The 19847-nt window shown below is 39.1% G+C and overlaps 1 protein-coding gene across 3 annotated transcripts in view; it reads left to right on the top strand.

Moving 5' to 3' along the window:
• The window catches only part of LRRC2 (leucine rich repeat containing 2), a 91844-nt gene that overhangs the window by 37834 nt on the left and 34163 nt on the right, over positions 1-19847 (top strand). For all 3 annotated transcript variants that reach the window (XM_015428979.1, XM_015428980.1, XM_015428981.1), the window contains one exon: positions 9768-9904. In XM_015428979.1, coding sequence (XP_015284465.1) covers positions 9768-9904 — 137 coding nt within the window. The remainder of the gene's footprint in view (positions 1-9767; positions 9905-19847) is intronic.

The following is a 19847-nucleotide window of genomic DNA, read 5'->3' as shown; positions in this document are numbered from 1 at the left end:
GGGCCATTTCTAGGCAAGAAACTGGCATGGAGGGGAAGGTAGGTACTCCTCCTCTCTGTGTCATGGTCCTGATCCAAATCGTGACACTGCAGTACTTAAATTGAGTTTCCACAGGGAACTCACAGCTGGTGTCCTGCTGCAAGTCTCCATGGCAATCACATAGTATATTTAACATGGTCTGGCACTAAGAAGGGTTTAGCTCAACTTAAGAGTGAGCTTGAGTAGCTTTATATGATATAACCCTAAAATTGGCAGACTTACAGAGCATCCAGTGAACTAGCTCACTTTATTCACTTAAGATGCAGGAAGTAAAAAAGGAAAATTAGAAAATATTTTTGAACAGGATGCGTAGTTTTAAATAGTTAGATGTTATAGGGTTATTTTTACTCTCTTTTTCTTTAACTGGTTTAAATATTTGATGCCAAGTTAGATTTATCCAGCTGTTAAAATATCATTAATGGACATGACTTATTTTATTTATGTACGCTATATTTTATATAAATAATTTCCAGCTTACATAAAATGTATTTCATGGAGAATCTGGCAGCTAAATGCATTAGAAAATCATAAACAAGGCATAAGTATGAGTTTATGAATGTAAAACAAACAGTAAAATTCTGGCTGTTTTATTGATATTTTGATCCTTGGGATGAAATAGATCAAGCTTAATTGGTTTAAGCATACCACAAGGTGGCAGTGTAGAATAGAATAAGAATAAAAACTAATTTGGAAAATACTTGAGTCTCAGATTCCCTCATTTTAAAAAGTAGATCATGCTACAGGAGGGATCAGGGAAGTTAAAACGGCCCTGGAGCAAGCCATGCTGAACAGCTCAGTGGGTCAAACAGTGGGCACCCACTGCATCCTCCCCAAACTAACAGAGACAATTGCTAACAGAAATTGGGATGATGAACTGTCTGTTTGCAGTTAAATGGATGAATTTGCTGAAGATGTATGATGATTTGCATACTGGAGAGCAACGCTCCCTCTAAGCTGTGGAGTCTTGTGAGCAAACGTTTTGCTTTGTGAGCTACTGGCATTAAAGTTGTGAACGAGCAATTTGGCTACTGCATAAATTAGTTTGCTCTGGAGCCATCCTTCCTTTTTTTATTAAAAACATTTTTATTGCTTTTCTAAACTACACACCTATAGGGTTTGGGGATGGGAACAAACTAAAACTACGAGTAGCAAGAGATTGTTAATACAATTGTTTAAAGTAAGGATAATTCCCTATTGTCAAAGTAGTAATGCATGAGAGTTAATACAATAGTTATATAGAAGATTGAGCGAGTGTTCACAAACAAATTTGGTTAGAGTGTATGCTTCTTAGTTTAGGGTTATTAGTTCCTGATAATTATCAGACCATTAGAGTTTCATTATTTTACTTATTTCCTTCCTCTACGTTTCATTTCAAAGTCCTTTTTATTTTTGGGGGGCTTAAGAGCCGTATCCCCTAGTTCTGCTTCAAAATCTAAGGATTCAGCTGACGAAGAGTTGGTAGAACTTTCCTCAGTTTTGTCTTCTTTTTCTTCATCCTTGTCGTCCTCCAGTTTCTCAGATTCATCTTTAACATTGTCGGTGCTCAAGAAATTTTTTCGCTTTGAAGACAGAGTCAGTTTTTTCTTTTTTGCCGTTGAAGTTGAAAGTAAGCCCTTCCGGGGTTAACCATCTGTATGTGGTGTTGTGTTCTTGGAGAAACTGTGCCAGGTCTCTGTACTGTCTTCTTTTTCTGATCTCAAATGGAATGTCTTTTAAAATTTTAGTTCATTCTCCTTGGCTTTTCAAAAGAGTTCCGCTTGTCGCTTTCAAGATTAAGCCTCTTATTGACCTTTTTGAGAATTTAACCAATATTTCCCTGAGCAGCTTATTTTTCTTTTTATATTCTGGATATGTATGGTATACTATATACATGTCATTTTGTATCGCTTCTGCTGTTAAGCCTACCACGGGGGGCCAGTTCTTTGTTTAAAATCTCTTTCTGGTTTTCACCTTTCTGCTCAGAAATGTTCTGAAATCTCAGAACATATGCTGATTTTTCCATTTGGAGGGATAGCAATTGGTGATTCTCAGAGATTTTATCTTTTCCCACTACCTCCAGTCTTTGTTCAAACTTTTTGGACTTAAGATCAACTTTTTTCAGTTTCTTATTTATCTTCTCTGTTTTTGCTGAAGTATCTTGAAGCTCCTTGTACATCATACCCATTTTCTGGTTGAGAATGGTCATCTGGTCCACTAGAGGGTGCAGGGCTGCAGCAATCATTTTGGGGAAGTCTGTGGCTGTTTCCAATTTGGTAACTGGAGACGATGAGCTGGCTGCTCCTGTAAGTTTTGCTTTCGCCACCATTTTTTCTGCATGCTGCGTCATTGTTTTTACTTAGTAGGAAGTCTTTAAAAGTCTCTTAAGGCCTCTTTAAGTCTGGAAATATTGCTTTGTTGCTAATCTGCACCTCACTCCATCACCATTTGCTCTTTTCAAGCCACCCTCACCTCCCGCTTTAACTCAGTATGTTCGGGATGGGGATCCCCCCCCCCGCTTGTTTGGGGCTTCAGGTCGGCTTTACTACCAGTAATCAAGTGGAGACTCGCTAAATCGTAAGTTTACTCCCGTTCTTACTTGCGTTCATTTCTGTGGTAGGGAAGATCGGTTCAGGAGGGTCTCTTGTGCACTCGGTCCGGTGTGTGCCTCTAGGTACCATTGCTGGCTCCGTGCCGCGAGGACCTATCGGGGCAAAAAACTGCCTCCATCCCTTGGCATTCCACCTTGGGAGAGGCACCTCTCGCGTCCCAGGCTACAACCCTCCTACAAAGGGTTGTGGGAGTCCAAGATCAACTCGGACCCCTCCCAGCTCACATCAGAGCAATGATGGAGCACACCCACTTGCAAGTTGCTGGAAACTGGAAACCCTGGAGCCATCCTTCCTAAGCTAAGACAAAAATGTGTGAGCTGGTGGTAAGAAACTGTGAGGTAGCTCACATTAACTCAGCTTAGAGGGAATATTGATGGATAGACAAAAAATGTGGAAGCTCTCTGGATGCAGCTGGCCTTTTAGAAATCCTCTTTCCCATTAGAATTGCCAGTGCTGAATTTGCATGGATGATCTTTTGTATGGCATTATTAATTGCAAAATCACAGGACATGTATACCCTCAATCAGGGCCTGCTTTGTGTTTTTATTGGCTGCAGTTCAAGACAGTCACAGCCCAGGTGGAGGAGAAGCATATATACAGAAAGGGTATTTTGAAAGCTTTTACTGGAGGCAATTACTGGTCAAACAGGCAAGCTGGTGGGAAATGGGAAAAGTAACTTGACTGTTTCAGGCAGGGACTCTTTCTTACCTTTAAGACCTTTAAACAGCCCTCCCAACATAAGAGTGAAGGTCTCAAGGTTGGTGGGAAGATCCCATAGATGGGACTCCTGCCTTGCTCAATGAACCAATATCTCCTCTTACTGAAGATGCCCTTCTGGGGCTGGGGGGTGGTAGGATTTTGGTAGTGGGAGATTTAATCATTAGGAATATAGAGAGTAGGGTCTGTTATGGACATTTTAATTGCACGGTGACTTGCTTGCCAGGTGTGAAATTTGCAGAAACCATGAACTGTCTGGATAGGCTGGTAGCTAGTGCAGGGAAGGAGTCAGTGGTTATTGTCATAGTGCATGTTGGCACCAATAATGTTTGGAAATGTTGCGAGATCCTGGAGGAAAAATTTAGGCAGAAGGCCAGGACCTCAACATTTCAGAATTGCTGCCTATTCCATGTATAGGGTCAAGTAGAGAGGCACTGATTATGGATCTCAATGCATGAATGAGAAAGTGGTCTCAGGGGAAGGGTTTATATTTATTAGGCACTGTGAAACTTTCTGAGACTAACCAAACCTATATAAAAGAAGTAGGGTTCACTTGGACTGAAGGAGAACTAGTCTGCTGTACTTAACATCAAAAACAGCTTTTAAACTAACTTTTGGGGGAAAGCCAACAGGAGTTGGAGAGCCTCTGGTTCAGAACAACTCATCCCAAAGGGATGGCGTGCTAAATTCTTGGGAGAATATTGGTGGGAGAGGGCTAGAACTTGAGAATTACATTAGGGCATAAAGGAGTAATGTGCAAGGAAATCTGAGGGCCAAGAGAAGAGGGGATCCTTAGAGTAGGAAATGAGGTAGAGGTGCCTGTATGCCGATGCTAGAAGTCTCCAAGCCAAGGTTAGGGAGCTGGACTGCTTGGTGCTAAATGACAATGTAGTTACTGTGGGTATTTCAGAAACTTGGTGGAATTCCTGGATAGAAACTCTATAGACAGGACAGGGAAGGATATGTTGGGAGTGATGTTGCTTTGTGTATCAAAGACAGCGTAGAGTCAAATAAGCTGTCTTTGATACACAAAGCAACATCACTCCCAACATATCCTTCCCTGTCCTGTCTATAGAGTTTCTATCCAGGAGTTCCAGAAGTGATTCCATGGAAGAGTTTCCTTTTCACTATGGATAAAGATACTGGGTCCTAAGGATTACTTAAAAGTGTGTGTGGGGCGGTGTTATTGATCCCCTGTTCAAAACCAGGAGTTAGATCTTGAGATGGAAGGAGGTGACCAAAGGTGAGAATGTTTTAACACTGGCTGATTTTAACTACCCTCACATTGATAGGGCAAATATGTGCTCAAGTCATGTGATAGAAACAAGTTTCTAGATAACAGAAATGACTATTCAATGGAGCAGTTGATCACAGAGGCAACTACAGGTGCAGCAACTCTAGACTTGGTTCTGAACAAAGCTCGAGATCTGGTATGAGATGTAAATATTGCACTGCTTGGGAATAGTGAACACAGTGCTACTAAGTTCAGCATTCATGTCAACAAAAAGTTGCCCCAAATCCAAAACAATCATTTTTTGATTTCAAAAGAGGGAACTTGTCTAAAATAAGGGGATTATTCAGAAGGATGTTAACAGGAAGAATTAAGAGACAGATCCAGAATGCCTGAAAACTATTTAAAAATACACTAACTGAGGCCCATGTAGAATGCACACCTCAAATCAAGAAAGGTACCACCAAGTCTAAAAAGATGTCTGCATGCTTAATAACTGTAGTCAAGGAAACTATAAAAGACAAAAGGGCTATTTTTTTAGTAAAAAGTTTCCCCTATCAAGGTGAATAGAAAGGAGCAGATATTTTGGCAAAATAAATGTAATTCGACAGCAAGATGAGCAAAAAAGAGAATTTGGGATGGCCAAAAATAGTAAGACGAACAATAAGCATTTCTTCCAGATATACCAGAAGTAGGAGAATGGCTAGGGAGGCAGTTGGGAGATCGCAGAGAAAGTTAATGGATTCTTTGCATCTGTTTTCACTATGGAAAATGTGGGGTACATCCCCATGCTGAGATGCTTGTTTTTAGGAAGGGAGTCTGAAGAATTGAATCAAACTGAGGTGATGAGAGAAAAAGTTCTAGGACTACTAGGTAAACAGAAAATCAATAGGTCTGCAGGTCCAGATGGCATACACCTGATGATTCTTGAAGAACTCAATTATGAAAGTGTTCATCTACTAACTAGTCACTAAAACTGGCCTCTGAGCCAGACAACTAGAAAATAGCAAATGTCACCCCAATTTTTACAAAGATGTCTGAAAGGGATCCAGGGAATTATAAGCCAGTTAACCTCTGTTCCAAGGAAACTAGTAGAAACTGTTTTTAAAGACAGAATTAGTAGAGATGCAGGACTGAGACTGTAAAGATCCAAGTTCTACTTCCCACACTGGGTGACCATGGGCCAGTCATTCTATCTGAACTTAAAAAGAGAGGAAAAAAATCTGTCTGAACTTAACTTTTTTGCAGAGTTGTGAGGGTGAAATGTAGGAGGAGAGAAGGTGAATGCTACCCTGAACTCCTTGGAGGAGGGGCTGGATAAAAATACAATAATACATAAATATGTTCAGGCATCCTACTCATAAACAATAATAAGTAAATATTCTCAGGCATCCTACTCCTAACATGGCTATGGTGCATCTGCAATGCCAGGAATTGTGATTGCATGCTGGTGAATCCATATCTTCTGTCCTCAGATTGCATTTCCATAAATCTTACAACTCCAGGCTTAAACACAATACTGTATTTCAGTATTCTGATCCACTTTTTATGATTATTGGACAAGATGACAGATTTTTCTTTAAGGATCAAGAGCCTTACTCCCCCAGCGGCTTGGCTTTATTCTTTGTAAAAAAAAGTCGAAGTCTTCTCTTGATGCCTCCCCTCTGTGCCTTTGTATGCATGCAATATAGTTTAGTGTGTGGTTGCATATGCCACTGTTGCAGATCTGCAGTCATATATTTTGTCTGGTTGGTTCAAGTTAATACATAAACTTCAGACCTTCCCAACATTGCTGCTTGCTTGTCTCCACAGCACTGCTTAGCTAGCTGACCCATCTGCTGGCCTCTCTGTAGGCTATCTGTAGCCTTTCTGCAAGGTTCTCCCTCTGCTTCAATTCTTTTGGACCAGCAATGCTTTAAAATTGCTTATTGAATTGATGGCATGCCTTCTTTCTCCTAGGCCTCCACCAATCCTTCCCAAAGTTTGTAATTACCAGCTATTGCCTTCTGTATCCATTCCCAGAGGTACCTAATTAGCTCCTCCTTGTCCACTCTGTCTTCCTGTCTTTCATATGTATTACCTTATTGCATGTGTGTGTATCATTTGTTATATGGCCTTGAATTGCACATCTCATTTGCATTACCTGTTTCCAACCTGCACAGCTTGATGCTCCAGTTCTGCTTCATTGGTTCTGATTTTCCCTGCTGGTCTGCAAAGTACCTCCTGTTTTTATGTCCATTTATGATTCCCCCCCATCATGTTGACCTTTTACTTCCCCCACAAAAGATGTACTACACTATTAGCATTTTATTACTGATACCATTGTGTCAGATAACTTGTAGCATGAGATCACACCAGGCCACAAGTAATGGCAACTGCTCAAAAGGATCTCTATCTTCCAAAGAGGCTTTAGGTTACAAAAATGGTTTTATAATTACCTCTACTTAAAGATTTCTTAACAGCCACTTAGGAACTATAATATAGCTTTTCTATATCATGAAGTTGCATTTCCATAATGATAACAACCATTGCCTACTAAAATGAAAACCTGTAGTTTAATTACTAGTTTTAATGTGTTTAATAATTATTTTTTGCAAAAAAAAGGAAATAAAAAAGAGACTAAATCATGACTCAGGAGTGACTGGGATGGTATTGTAGTTACTGATTAAAAGTAAAATATTCTCAGGCATGAAATTACCAAGGAAACTGGATTTCACTGCTGCTTAACTGCCTCTGCTCTGGAGGCACAAAAAGATGTTGTTTAATTCTTTAATATCCTTTTTTTTGTAGTGAGGGATATTCAGAGTCACAAACCACACATGACAAAATGCTTTGATTTAAACCAGTTAATTGCCACTAACTACATTGGTTCTAAATTATCTCGAATCAATAACTATGGTTCAAGTCATCTGTTTTTGCCGTGCCCAATAAGCACTTGTCTGCCAGCCATACCTACCTGGGATATATATTGATATGCAAATGCAAATAAATACCTACTAGTAAGTGAAGCTTTTCTTCTACAAACCTAGATACATGCTTCGAATAGAAGTTCACCCCTTCCCTAAATCATAGTCCAATTGCAGTGCATGAAGAAGTAACAGAACGATGTCTGTGCTGTTCTTGCCTATAGTTTTCTATTCTAGATGTATTGTAATGTATTGTGAATATATACTTTATATTGTTCACTTTTCCATTTCTTGGTCTTTGATTATTAGGGTTAGGTACTTTGAATTTAGTGTAATTTCAGTGGTTCATTCACAAAAAAGTTTTGACAGTTGGGGGCTTGTGTCTTCTAATGTCAAGAGGCTCCCTTAGGAGGACCAGCTACAAACAAAAAAAACAACAACCCCAAACACCCCACCATTTAAGTTCTGTCAGTTGTGGAGTAAGGGTTGCAGCCAGGGGTCATTTGGGGGGGACGCGGGGGGACGCCATCCCCCCGGGTGAGGTGCGGGAGGGCGGGGCCTGGAGATCCCTGCTGGTGCCCGCTGGAGGTCGGCGCCAGCTGTGGGGAGGACACACTTCCGGTGATGTCAGGGGGTGTGGTATATGCTAATGAGTTATGCTAATGAGTCCCCCTAGCTCTTTTTCTACGAAATGACCCCTGGTTGCAGCTATAGAATCTGGGGAAATGTGTAGTACGTAGCTTTCCCCTCAGCACTGCATTATTGTTTTGTGGCTGGCCATTCAAAAAGAAAAAAAGGGATAAAGCTTTTCAGGCTGTATGCATGTTTGAAACAAGCTAGAACAAAATTACTATTGGTATAGGGTAACTTCAGAGGCAGAACAAATACACAAATGGATTGTATGGTTCTACCCAATGTTGCTGTAAGTTGGAAGCAGGTAAGGCATGAGCGATGTGCACTTTATACACAAGTTATACACATGGAAGACAAAGGGAGCTAACCAAGTGGCAGCTAATTAGGGTAGCTGGCTCACCAATGTACAGTTTTCAAATCTAGACCTGCTAGAAGAATGGTTTTCTAAGTTGCAGAGAGAGGCTCACCACACATGAACCAGTGTGTTGTGATGGTTAGAATGCTGGACTAGGCCAGGTTAGACCAAAGCTGAGGTGGGGGAGAATCATGGAAGGAGCTCATGGTATTGGGTATGAGATCAGATCCATAACAACTCTTATTACTTGCTGTTTTCACATGGACTGCTTGTTGCTTTTATGCTGACAAGTAATAAATTTGAACCACAAGGTAGAGAAACATATTTGTTAAGAAAATGGTGAGTGTACTCTTAAGTACAATTCTTTCTTCCCCATGTTTTCTTCCATTTTGCGCAGAAGTCAGGCAAGCTTTACACTTTACCCAAACATTCAGTAATTTAAACCCCTTCCTGTTATTCTCACTGGATAGAACACTGGGATTACAGGACCTCTGCCTCAGATTTATATACCTTCATTGTACTATATGTACCGAGGCTGCATGCTGCAAGGAGTATGAATGTCTGTGCTTAGGCTTTATTCACATGGTTGTTTGTTTATTTATTTAAAATATTTTTATGTTGCTTTTCCACTTGATGAGGGTCCCCAAGGTGGTACATATCCCAGTGAACATGCAGATGGAGATAGAAATTGTTACTTGCCATGTAAATGCTAAAGGAAATCAATAGGTACTTAGAAGATCTTTTGTCCAAGGTGGTCACCTGGACTTTAAAAATCTCCCCAAAGGAAATAAACTATATATTCTTAGTAATTTTAGCCTTCCTTCCCATATATTTTACATGGTGGTTGTACAGGATGAAGCCTCATTTTTTCCTTCACATTCTAAAATGAGTTTCTGAGCATTGGGGAAGGGAGAGTTATTTGCATGAGGCACTAGGCTGGCTTTCTTTTTCTTTCCAGAAGGGGTCAGAGCCAGTATGAACAATGGCCTTTCAACAGTTTCCAGGGGGAAGCCTTGTGCCCCTCAGGGTCTCAGGATGAGAGTAAGGCTGCTTACCTCTTCACCTGTTCCAGGCTCTGAATATGGATCAAAGATATACAGTTATAGAATACCGGGTTATTCTGTAGGGATTTCATGTTTTCTAATAAACTTAAAAGGGATCATGTTTGAGATGTTGTCCTCTGTGTGAGGTTATTTATATTAATTTTTTAAAATTTGCATCAGTTCTGGTATCTCTCCTAAATTAACTACATGCTTTCTGTAATGATACCTATCTGATTTTAACTCCTTATTTTACAGGTTGTTTAAAAACTCTGAAAGAACTCAATGTCAGTTTTAACTGTTTGAAGACAATTCCTCCAGAACTGGGAGACTGTGAAAATCTGGAAAAACTTGATTTGTCTGGAAACCTTGAGCTAGAGGAGCTGCCATTTGAAGTAAGAATTTAACTTCACTTTCTGGTATGCTGATAAAGTTGAACTTTTTAAACTAAAAGATGATTTAAATACATGCACAATTCACAGTCATTATCAGAAACTGATTTCCACACATGTAGCCTATTCAACAAAGATACTTTAATGATAATTAATAAGAATACATGTGACTGAAAAGTCCTATTGTTGGTAAAGCACAATAGAGCATATGAGTGCTGATGACTGATGTCCATTTGCATTTGTTTATATAAAAGAGCACAGTTATGTTGAGGTACTCTATACAAGGCTAATAGTACAAATGGCTTCTAGCCATAAAAAAACAAAATTATACGGACAGATGTATCTGTGCAATTCTGTGCTACTAGGGGGTGGCCCTTTGAAAGCATATGGCTAGTTTCCAAAGCTGCCATTAGTAGCAAAAAATGCTTGGCAGAGATTCAGTTACATATACAGCTGTGTGGTGCTGCAAAGACTCTTTCAAAGACCAGTGAAGCACATTCAGCTCTGTAATAGGAGTAAAGTTAGATGTTCATACTCAGTTTAGTTGGATACATATCTGTCCAATTATGTATGGAGGGCAGAGTATTCAGAAGTAGAACTGAGGTGTTTGGCATGCAGAAGATCCTATGTTCTAGACATCTCCATTTAAAAGAATTGGTAGTCATGCGGAGAAAGAACTCTTTCTGGGACTTCGGAGGGCCCATCAAGTCAACTGTACGAGGCTGGTGGATCAGTGGTCTGACTGTACATGGCAGGCCCATAAATGCTGACATATACATGTTCAGAGCATTCAGGGTATGTAATCTATGGAAATTTTGGCATTGCTTTAAAACTTGTCTTCTTTACACTATATTCTCAAGATATGTTTTGGGATGGTTGGTGTATTATGATTATGTGGTTATGGAAGTATTTCTTTGTTTGGGATTGGTCTGACAGCATCTTGGCATTCTCTTGTGTCAAATGGTACATGAGCATCTTATTTAATGCTAACATTTTTTCAGTAGACAAGCATGAATTCAACCAAATAAAACTTTTTTCTATACATATTATTTATTTTTGAAATAACAGAAAAATAATATAAATAAAATACAGAAAGAGAAAAAAGGGTTACCTAACATAATTGCATATATTTCAGATATAACCAAATATGAAAGACAGAATAATATTTCTCCCCAACGTTCCCTTCATTATACCAAAAAGTTTTTTGGACTTTGTCTATAACATGTAATGATATTTACTCCTGATGGGTATATTTATATTCATCATTTTACATTTCAGATTGTCATAGCTAGTCTGTTTTGCAGCTATATTGCTAGTTTCATAACTGCTACACATTTTCGCCTCTTCTGCAGAGTCACTATTACTTTAACAGGTAGATAATATAACAAAAATACAGAAGAAAAGTCTATTATATATCTCATAATTTAAAATTAAAGATTTTCTCACTAGACTCCAGACTCCACTTCCTTACCCAAATTTACATTCAGGATGCTACACTTAAAATTGATTCTCATTTTGCGTCTTCTTCATTACCATTCATTTGTAGATAATATTTTAAACGGCTTCTCATTCTAAATTGGTCTTCTGCTTGGATAGTATTCTCTCCTCAAATTTTGTAATTGCCATGTTTCTCAAATAAGTTGTTAATTTTGCCATCACTGACTATTCAGCAACTTTATTTTTCCATTCTTCTAAGCATGGACATAATGTCTAGTTTTCATTTTGCTGTGTAGATAGTTTTAACAACTGCCATAATGTATTTGAATACCCCTTTCAACATTTTTGGTCATTTGTTAGGCAGCATACCTAATAGCATAATCTTAGCTTCGATATCAAAATATAGAGGAGGATTATAAAATGATGAATGCCTTAAAGATAGCAGCTAGACAAAAAACACTGTGTCATAATAGGTGATTTTAACTACCCACACATTGATTGGGTCAATATGTGTTCTAGTCGGGAAAAAGAGATTGAGTTTCTAGACACTCTAAATGACTGTGCTATGGAGCAGATGGTCACGGAACCTACCAGGGGAGAGGCGATCCTTGATTTGGTCCTAAGTAACACTCAAGACCTGGTGAGAGATGTAAAAGTGATTGCACCGCTTGGGAACAGTGATCATAATGTTGTTGAGTTCAACATTTGTACAAATAGAGAATTGGCCAAAAAGACTCACACAACCACTTTTAACTTTAAAAGGTGTAATTTCTCTGATATGAGGGGACACGTGGGGAGGAAACTGAAAGGAAAAGTAGAAAGGGTCAAAACAATTGGGGAAGCTTGGGATCTATTTAAAACTACGATCCTAGAAGCTCAAAAAATATATATTCCGCAGGTTAGGAAAGGCACAAACAGGTATAGGAAAAAGCCTGCATGGTTAACAAACAGAGTAATGGAGGCTGTAAAAAGTAAAAAGAATTCCTTTAAGCAGTGGAAAGCTAGTCACAGTGAGGCTGATAAAACGGAACACAGGCTATGGCAAATAAAATGCAAGTCTGAGGTCAGGCAGGCAAAAAGGGAATATGAGGAGCATATAGCAAAAAACGTAAAAACCAACAATAAAACTTTCTTCAAATACATTAGAAACAGGAAACCAGCCAGGGAGGCAGTGGGGCCCTTGGACGACCAAGGGGTAAAAGGAGTATTGAAGGATGATAGGGAAATGGCTGAGAAGCTAAATGCATTTTTTGCCTCCGTCTTCACTGTGGAAGATGAGAAGTGCTTGCCCACTCCAGAACCACTGATTTCAGGAGGGGTGTTGAAAGACCTGAGTCAGATTGAGGTGACGAGAGAGGAGGTCCTAAAACTGATAGACAACTTAAAAACTGAAAAATCACCAGGCCCAGATGGCATACATCCGAGAGTTCTGAAAGAACTCAAATGTGAACTTGTAGATCTCCTGACAAAGATATGTAATCTTTCCTTAAAATCTGCCTCCATTCCTGAGGATTGGAAGGTAGCTAATGTCACTCCCATCTTTAAAAAGGGTTCCAGAGGAGATCCGGGAAATTACAGGCCAGTCAGTCTGACGTCGATACCGGGTAAATTGGTGGAAACCATTATTAAGGAAAGAATTAGTAGGCACATAGATGAACAAAACCTATTGAGGCAGACTCAGCACGGTTTCTGTAAGGGAAGATCTTGTCTCACTAACCTGTTAGTGTTCTTTGAGGGGGTGAACAAACATGTGGACAAGGGGGATCCAATAGATATTATTTACCTTGACTTCCAGAAAGCTTTTGATAAAGTTCCTCATCAAAGGCTCCTAAGTAAGCTCAAAAATCATGGGATAGAAGGACAAGTCCTTTTATGGATCAAAAACTGGCTAGTTCATAGAAAACAGAGAGTGAGTGTAGGTGGGCAATTTTCTCAGTGGAGGGTGGTAAGCAGTGGGGTACCGCAGGGATCAGTACTTGGTCCACTGCTTTTTAACTTGTTCATTAATGATTTGGAGATGGGAGTAAGCAGTGAAGTGGCTAAATTTGCGGATGATACAAAGTTGTTCAGGGTGGTGAAAACCAGTGAGGATTGTGAGGCACTCCAAGGGGATCTGTCAAGGATGGGCGAGTGGGCGTCAACATGGCAAATGGGGTTCAATGTGGCCAAGTGCAAGGTGATGCACATTGGAGCCAAAAATCCTAAATATAAATACACATTGATGGGGTCTGAACTGGCAGAGACTGAGCAAGAGAGAGATCTTGGAGTTGTAGTGGATAACTCACTGAAAATGTCGAGACAGTGTGTGACTGCAATAAAGAAGGCCAATGCTATGCTGGGGATTATTAGGAAGGGTATTGAAAACAGATCAGCCAATATAATAATGCCCCTATATAAATCAATGGTGAGACCTCATTTGGAATACTGTGTGCAGTTCTGGGCACCACACCTTAAAAAGGATATTATAGCTTTGGAAAAAGTGCAGAAAAGGGCAACTCGAATGATAAAAGGGTTGGAACACTTTCCCTATGAGGAAAGGTTAAAGCGCTTAGGGCTCTTTAGCTTGGAGAAAAGACGACTGAGGGGTGACATGATCGAGGTTTATAAGATTATGCATGGGAAAGAGCAGGTAAAGAAAGAGGTACTTTTCTCCCTTTCTCACAATACAAGAACTCGTGGGCACTCCATGAAACTGCAGAGCGGTCGGGTTAGAACGGATAAAAGGAAGTACTTCTTCACCCAAAGAGTGATTAACACATGGAATTCACTGCCACAGGAAGTGGTGGGTGCTACAAGCATGGACGGCTTCAAAAGGGAATTAGATAAGCATATGGAGCAGAGGTCCATCAGTGGCTGTTAGCCACAAGGTATAGATAGGGGCTCTGGGGCAAGTGATGCTCTGTCTTCTTGGTGCTTGGGGGGGTCAACAGTGGGAGGGCTTCTAATGTCCTGGCCCCACTGGTGGACCTCCTGATGGCACTGGTATTTCTGGCCACTGTGTGACACAGAATGTTGGACTGGATGGGCCTTTGGCCTGATCCAACATTGGCGTCTCTTATGTTCTTAAACTTTAATATGTTCTGCATTTTTCCATGTGTTTCCTTCCAATATAATTTTGCTTTTTTACAAGTCCACTGCATATGAAAAAGGTTCCATCTATGTCTTGACATTTCCAGCATTTTCCTTTGTAGTTGTTTTCTGCTTTCTCAATATACTTTGGAGTTATATACCTTCTAAAAAACATTTTATACCAATTTTCTCTTAGTGTCCGGCTGGCTGTAAACTTAATATCTTTTCCCCATAACCATTCCCATTGTTGCATAGATATCTGTTCTTTCAAAATTTGCATTAATTTAATCATACATTTTTTCACTTGTTCTACTGTTTCTAGCTGGAGTAATATCTTATATATCTATTGTAGTAAGTGCTCTTTTTGTTTTAAAATCAGCTGTTAGAATTCAGTGGCATTTGTTAGATCTCCACCTTCAGTGTTCATGGCCTACGAGCAGGCCTCTTTTATAGCTTTAGTCTCTTATTTCTGGGTTAGTCTCTTAAAGTCTCTTTTTTCAGAATAAGTCTCTTTTCTCTCCTTTTTTGTGCCTTCAAGTGTTCAAGAAATTAAAATTGTGGAACAGAATTGTGGGGTGTGCTATTCTTCAAATGCAATAAAGGTATGTGATTTGTCTTATTAAATGTATAATCAATATTTCTTTTTAATGAGTTTCTTATGATGAGAATTTGCTCATAATGTACACAGTTGGTTTTTGTGTGTGTGTGTGTGTGTTATGATGCTCTGAAGAAGCTAACTTGTATCATTTTCCTATGTAGCCCTTTTTCAACCCCACCCCTTGAAAATGTTACATTTCATTAGTATATTAGGCATGTTGCATTTTATTACAGTGTTTTATTCTATTAGTATCTTATTTTGTTTAGTTTTTTTAGTGTTAGTGTTTTACTTTAATGCTTTACTTTTTTCATTTTCTAATTCTTTTTTCCTTCTTTTCAGCATTTATATTGAAATGGTTGGCTGCTGATCCGTGAACTGAAGTGTTAATGATGGAAAAGTGGAAATTTAGAACCGATCGGCTTCTTAAAAAAGACCATAATGGACATTTTATGTCAGCATGGGCGTCAAGACACAGTGAAACTGAAGTGTTTTGCAAACTTTGTGTGTGTACAATAGATTTTCAGGTCTTCATGCTCCTTTTCAACACTCGGACTATGCTAAACATAAAAAATTAGCCTCTGATGTTCTAGGGGCTAAACAGATGGTTTTAGTTGCAGCTAATCCTGTTGATTCTTCTGAAACAATCTGGAATGAATATCCCGGATCAAGCCATAATTCTTCAGCACCTCTTATTAAACTCTATAGTTCGAAGAATGCGGCAACAGTATCTGAACTCATATGGGTTATGAAGTCAGTGTGTTACAACTTTTCAGCATCTTCTTGCAGTGGCATAAAGGAAACATTTGATGCAATGTTTCCAGGGGTATTCCAACTGATTTTTTTTAAACCCTAAAAAGATGCGATATTTAATAGCTGATGCACTGGAACCATATTTTCAACAGATTATCTCAGATGATGTGGGAACCTCCAGATATTGGTGAGATATTGGCCAGAGGGTAGAGGTAAAGTAGTTTCAAGACATTTGCAAACCTGCCCATTCACAAGCTGCTGTTGATTGGTTCAGATTGTCCTAATGTGAATAAGAAAGTTCACAGACTTTTCAATGAAAATTTGATTGAAATGAGGATTAGTTGATATCAGGACCTGCCCCCTTCACATTGTTCACAACTCATATCTGAAAGCCTTGCAGATTTTTGGTGAATATACAACTGAATTAGCTATTGCTGTTTACCACTACTTTGAGGGGTGGCCAGCGAGTGTAGAGGAATACGAAAAGTTACAAGAAGATCTCAAATTACTTCAGAAGAAATTCCTCAAACATTCTCCTTCTAGGTGGCTTACATTTCGCTTTGCTGCCGAGAGACTGCTCAAACAGTGGGAAGGAGTAAATCATTACTTTCTTAAATTCATTCCATCAAAAAAGAATCAGGCTGTGTTACAGTCTAGTTCATACAGAAAGATCGCCAATTTTTTACATTGCTCAACTATCAGAGCAGAATTGTATTTCACTATATCTTCTGCAGAACTTTTCACTAGCTTCACCAAAAGATTCCAACGACATGAACCTATAATTCACATCCTATACCCTCAGCTACAAGAACTGTTAGGGAAACTGGCTAGACATGTTTGCAAGTCTGTTTCTGAAGATAACTATGATGTGAATGAGTTATTTGATTTGAAAAACATGTTACCCATGAGAGATCTTGTTGTTTCATGGGAAGTTAAAAAGGAACTTTCATATCTTCCAGAAAAAGATTTCTTGGTATTTATGAAAAATGCTAGAGCATTATGTTGCTGGATGCAAATACTTGATTGAAAAGGTTGTGCTTTGCTGAAAGCTCTGAGAAGTTTAAACCCTTCTCTTGTGAAAACCCAAAAAAGCTGTCAAGATGTAGTTTCAGTTGCCAGAGAACTCCCTGTCGATACAAAATAAGATGTTCTCATTGATGAATGGAAAATGTTGCAGATGGAGACAGACCGTCCAGCTTTTGAAACAAGAATGGATAGTTTTGGGGATAAAATTTTAAAGAAAAGTAATGTATCTGGGGGGGGGGAAATATCAAGAGTTGGCAAAGGTTATCAAGACTGCGTTGTCTCTATTACATGGAAACGCAGACATTGAGAGGTATTTTTCTGTGTCAAGATGGGCTTTGACTGAGGACAAGGATTCCACTTGTGAACGAATATTGAATGCAATTTTGTTGATCAAAGATACATTGAAAACCTATGGAAATAAACCTGAACTGGTTCCCATGACATCAAAACTTATTGCTATGGGACAAAGTGCATATAAGCAATACATAATGTACTTAGAGGAACAAAAAAGATTGAAAGGGGAGGAAGAAAAAAAGAAAGAGGAGGAGATACATTTAGCTAAAGAGATGGAATTGAAGGCTAAACGAGCAGAGTCTACGAAAAAAATTGCTGAGATAGAAAGTAACATATCACTGACAAAAAAGGACCATGAGGCAACTTCTGAAGCATCTGATCATCTGTTCAAAGAAGCCAATGAATGATTGAAGAGAGCAATACGGAAAGGAAATATGCAGGAAATTAGTGTTGCACAGGGTATATTGGAAGGCTATGCTGCTATGCGTGGAACTGAGCGGCAAAAACTTAAAGAACTGGAAACTCTTCAAAAAACTGTAGAGAAAAGAAAAATAGTTTGATCACTGCTTTCTTTGGTAAGAAACCTAAAAATTCTTGATTTATTTTTTATTTGAATTAGCATTCCATTTAATAAAAAAATCATAATCATACTTTTTAGTGTGGTTTTTGTTTTTATTCAATAATAAATGAAGAAATCATACCCCATCCAGGATCAGAAACAAACTTAGCCTTAAATACCAAGTGATATACTGTGCATGAATATATATGTGCATATATATACACACAATATATATTCTACTGTATGATACACTACATATTTTTTGGAAGTTTTGGAGTTAAAAATAGCTTGATTAACAAACTGAAAAATTTAAATGGGAAGAAAACCACTAGGTAGATATTATAATAAATGATAATAGTCCATTTGATGCCAAGCTAAAGAACTTTTTCAATTTTTTTAGTGTGACTGTTGATGTAATTTTACATCCCACTCAAGTTTTGAGAGAAAAATTATATTCTTTATCATTTTGTAGTTACACAAAATGTGTATACTTACACATTTGTTTCTGGTCTCAACCGGCTGTCCAAGTTTGGACTCTCCGCCCCACGGGAAAGACGGGAGTTACCTCCCATCTCCAAGCAAGGAGACCACCATGAAGCTGGAGAAGAGCTGGGGAGATGGGGAAGACAAGGAGGGATACAGCAGACAAGAAGCCTAGGAAGTATTCATCAAAGAGGGCTGGACTGACAGAGCTTTGAGAACTGGAGACGTTCTGAAGCCCAAAGGAAGCAAGATGAAGAGAAAGAGAAATTGAGCCCCGCGGAGACAAAGATGCAACCTTGATGTCCTGTAGACAAGATCCACCTGGGCAGAAAGCTGGAAACATACCTGGAGCAAGTTCTCAATGATTGGCGGGTGAGGGGAGGGGAAGCCTAGAAATTGATTATTTAAGAGGGAAGTCAAGGGAGAGCCGAGGAGGATGCGCCCACTTGACTCCGCGTGCAGAGACCTGGAGGGCCAAACGGGAGAAAGTGGGAGACAGGGAAGAGGGGGACAAAGGTCAGAAGTAACCTCCTCCCTTCCTTTGTCACCACTGAGGCTCATCCTGTGACTAGAATCCTCCAAGAATAATTGATCTGAAGCGACTGTCCTCTCCACACTCGGCACAACCGACACTGGCCTTTCATTGGTTGGGGATTATTGAAAAATACATGTATTTTATTTATCAGAATTTTTAGTAAGAAAACATGTGAGCATCAAACATTTGAACCATATCTGGAGCACTTGGTGACTTGGTCTCTTTAGTCTCTTTTCAGTCTCTCTTCTGTCACTTTTCCTGCCATTTTAGTCTCTTTTCTCACTTTTTTTTGGGGTGGTGTACCTGTCCTAGCCCTGTGATCTTCTTTAATCTTGAGGCTGACTGATAATATAGCAACCACTGAATGTTTATACCTTCATCTCTGGTATCTTGCAATGACTTGATTTCCCCCTGAGTATTTATCATTTTTATTTATTTTTATTTATCTTGTTCTTAACATGATAGGTTTCTATTGGGGACATAAGCGGATAGTTTGGAGGGCTCAGTAAATCCCAGCATATTCTCAAAAGTCGTCTTTTAGTGTTAAAAATGCCATTATCATTTTTGTCCTCTTTCTGTTAATTTTTAGCCTGAAAAGGATCCAAATTCTTCGATATGTTTAATTAAGTACTGGAATGATTTGGGGTGGTTTTTTGGCTAGTTGCTTAGCTTGTTCTTCTGTTGCAATGTATTTTCTTCCTTTTGGTAAGTGTACCTCTATTGCAAATGTAAGAGTCCAGTAACACCTTAAAGACTTACAAAATTTGAGGTAGGGTATGAGCTTTCATGAGACACTACTCACTTCTTCAGATACCTGGTAGGGTATGAGCTTTCATGAGTTCATTCTGCTTTTTCATTACCCATTCTGTCCCCTCTTTTTTAATCAAGTCTTTGTATGGCAACCAGTCTTTACCTTGCTGTCTTGAGTAAGGTGTTAAAACTTCCTCTGGTACAATCCAGAGTGGCCTTACATCACGAAAATGTTTTTTATGTCTCAACCAAGTTACATACAATGCTTTTCTTACCAGGTGATGCTTAAAAAAGCTGTCCATTTTTACCTTACCATACCATAAATATGCATGCCACCCAAACCTACAGTCATGACCTTCCAAACTTAAAAGCCTGTTATTTTTTAATTTTACCCATTCTTCCATCCATGTTAAACAGACCGCCTCATAATAAAGTCTTAGGTTTG

This window comes from Gekko japonicus, unplaced genomic scaffold (assembly GCF_001447785.1).
Source record: "Gekko japonicus isolate JY-2015 unplaced genomic scaffold, Gekko_japonicus_V1.1 scaffold1121, whole genome shotgun sequence".
In the NCBI taxonomy this organism is placed as follows: Eukaryota; Metazoa; Chordata; class Lepidosauria; order Squamata; family Gekkonidae; genus Gekko; species Gekko japonicus.
Note: the sequence above shows the minus strand (reverse complement) of the source record. Positions and strands in the feature narration are given on the sequence as shown.